Here is a 2,061-nt window from a genome sequence, read left to right as displayed (position 1 = left end):
AACAGTAATAAACAGCCCTATGTCTAAGGTTCCTTTTGGTGCTTTGTTTTAGATTGGGGTACCCTTGGATTAGCTCCAAACTTTCCACATGCCTATATCCAAATAGGCTCACCCATCTTTGTCCATTCCTCTAGACAGACCATCTCCCAGCATGATCTGAACACCTAAGTCCCACTGGATTTCAGGAGATTCTATGTATAATTAAAAATGCACGTTGTAACACTGTTAACAAAGATGGCTATGAAGCGGGATAGTTTCTTCACTATAGATCCATTCAGGAGCACCTCATAGAGCAGCCACACAACATCAAATACACTGTGGGGGGTGGGGAGGGGAATGGCTTCGTCTTTAGTAAGTGAATTCATTCTAGGTTGTGTTAGCCTTTATTGCTCAGGAAAGAATTCTCAACCTGGTTCTTTTGAAAGATATGGACTACGGCGTCTAAAGGATCATCAGTGTCTGGAGAGGTCCACTCTGCTTCAGCCTCCCGAACTGTCCAGCATGTGCTTCTCTGATGAAGGGAGGCGATTTGCAGTTGGAACAAAAATGCCCGATGTTTTCGTGTAGATGACCATCCCACCATGGATTCTTTTCACTCTCCATTTGACTCACATCAGTTATCCGTGTGGAGTTGGTCTTTTTCCCTTCTGCACGATGACTTTCAGGAAACTGCTTCTCACAAATATCACCTTTGTAATCTGCATGGAGAGGGTTTTACTCACTTAACAATAGATCATCAAACCTAGATTCCTTAACACTCGGGGTATGGCCCAAACTCAACAAATGGAGCCTATATTCATTGATGTTACTACTAGAGTAAGGTAGTATTGGTGTCCTTCTTGGTATAATACTGTGTCCTGGTTTTCCCTGTAGAGCACAGGAAGCCCTATACATACTTGTACCTGGGTTAGCCTCATATTCCTGACTTCAGAAATGCAAGGCAGTCTCAGCTCTTTGCCAAGTGCATTATGAAAACTGAATGCTTGCTACATTGTCCAGAACAACTTTCCTGTCTTATTTACTTCAACAGCATTGGGCGCACACTCAAGAAAGATAACGCTCTGTGGTTATGCCTTCTCTGGGAGTTGCAAACAAGACTCAGCCAGCCTGCTGAGCACATGCGTATTCCAGTGTGAGACAGAAGCTGCGCTGCTCACTGAACAGAATGAACTGCAGCTGCTAGCTTAGTTCTGGCTCGAATCACAATTTGTGACTTCTGCCATCTCCATGGGCTGGTTAAAGCTCTGATTCATGCATGAACCACTCAGGCCATATGGGGTAGGCAACTCAGCTAGGTCTGCAGCTTTTTTAGTCCAATTTCATCAAGTGCAAGAAAACAGGCTTCTGTTACCACATCTATTTCCTGATGATTAGTTAGCAGCTGCATTTAAACTCACAAATTTTTAATCTTCCAAAATAGAAAGTGACTTACTCATAGTAAAAGTCACAGTTATTAAAAATTACTGTCCCAGTCATAGGCCTTAGGGTAGAACTGATATTGTTATTTTGTTTTGTTGGGTTTTTGGGTTTTTGGTTTTTTGGGTTTTTTTTTTGGTTTTTTGGTTGGTTGGGTTTGGAGGGGGATTTTTTTGTTTGTTTGTTTTTGTTTTTTGTTTTTTTGCTAAGTGGTCAGCTGCAGAGTGTCTTCTAAGCATTTATGTTTATATCATAGAACTGGGCTGCTCACAACTTTGTTTGCAGAAGTTTCTTTTTGCACTGGGCTGCAGACAGTAAAGAGGGAGATGCATGATGGGTCAAAGGGCTGAGTGTTCTGGGTCACTTCCCACACACGCCAAAGGTGGGGTAACATCTGAGAAGAGGCAGAAGAATGCAGAGCAGGAAGCTGGAAGGAGCTCTGTCTCCCGGACATGATGGGGCACAACAGGAGAGCTGTCTGCACAAGACTTGCACAAGATCCAGTCAGTCAAAAATGCTAGCATGGTGGGTAAATGATCTCCATGCCCCTCCCCTTCTTGTGGAGATGTTGGTAGCTGATAGTTATTAAGGGAAGAGAATATTAGGGGAAGAGAATCACTCTCTCTCTCTCCCTCCCTCCCTCCC

The 2,061-nt window shown here is 43.5% G+C and overlaps 1 protein-coding gene across 1 annotated transcript in view; it reads right to left on the bottom strand.

The window, feature by feature from the left end:
- Positions 1–536: 536 nt before the first annotated feature.
- The window catches only part of Atpsckmt (ATP synthase c subunit lysine N-methyltransferase), a 33,409-nt gene continuing 31,884 nt past the window's right edge, over positions 537–2,061 (bottom strand). The window contains exon 5 of the mRNA XM_031360040.1: positions 537–698. Within this exon, the coding sequence (XP_031215900.1) occupies positions 618–698 (81 nt within the window). The 3' untranslated portion in view covers positions 537–617. The remainder of the gene's footprint in view (positions 699–2,061) is intronic.

Source organism: Mastomys coucha, unplaced genomic scaffold (genome assembly GCF_008632895.1).
Source record: "Mastomys coucha isolate ucsf_1 unplaced genomic scaffold, UCSF_Mcou_1 pScaffold8, whole genome shotgun sequence".
Classification (NCBI taxonomy): domain Eukaryota; kingdom Metazoa; phylum Chordata; class Mammalia; order Rodentia; family Muridae; genus Mastomys; species Mastomys coucha.
The sequence above is the reverse complement of the archived record's forward strand: the minus strand, read 5'-3'. Positions and strand labels throughout refer to the sequence as shown.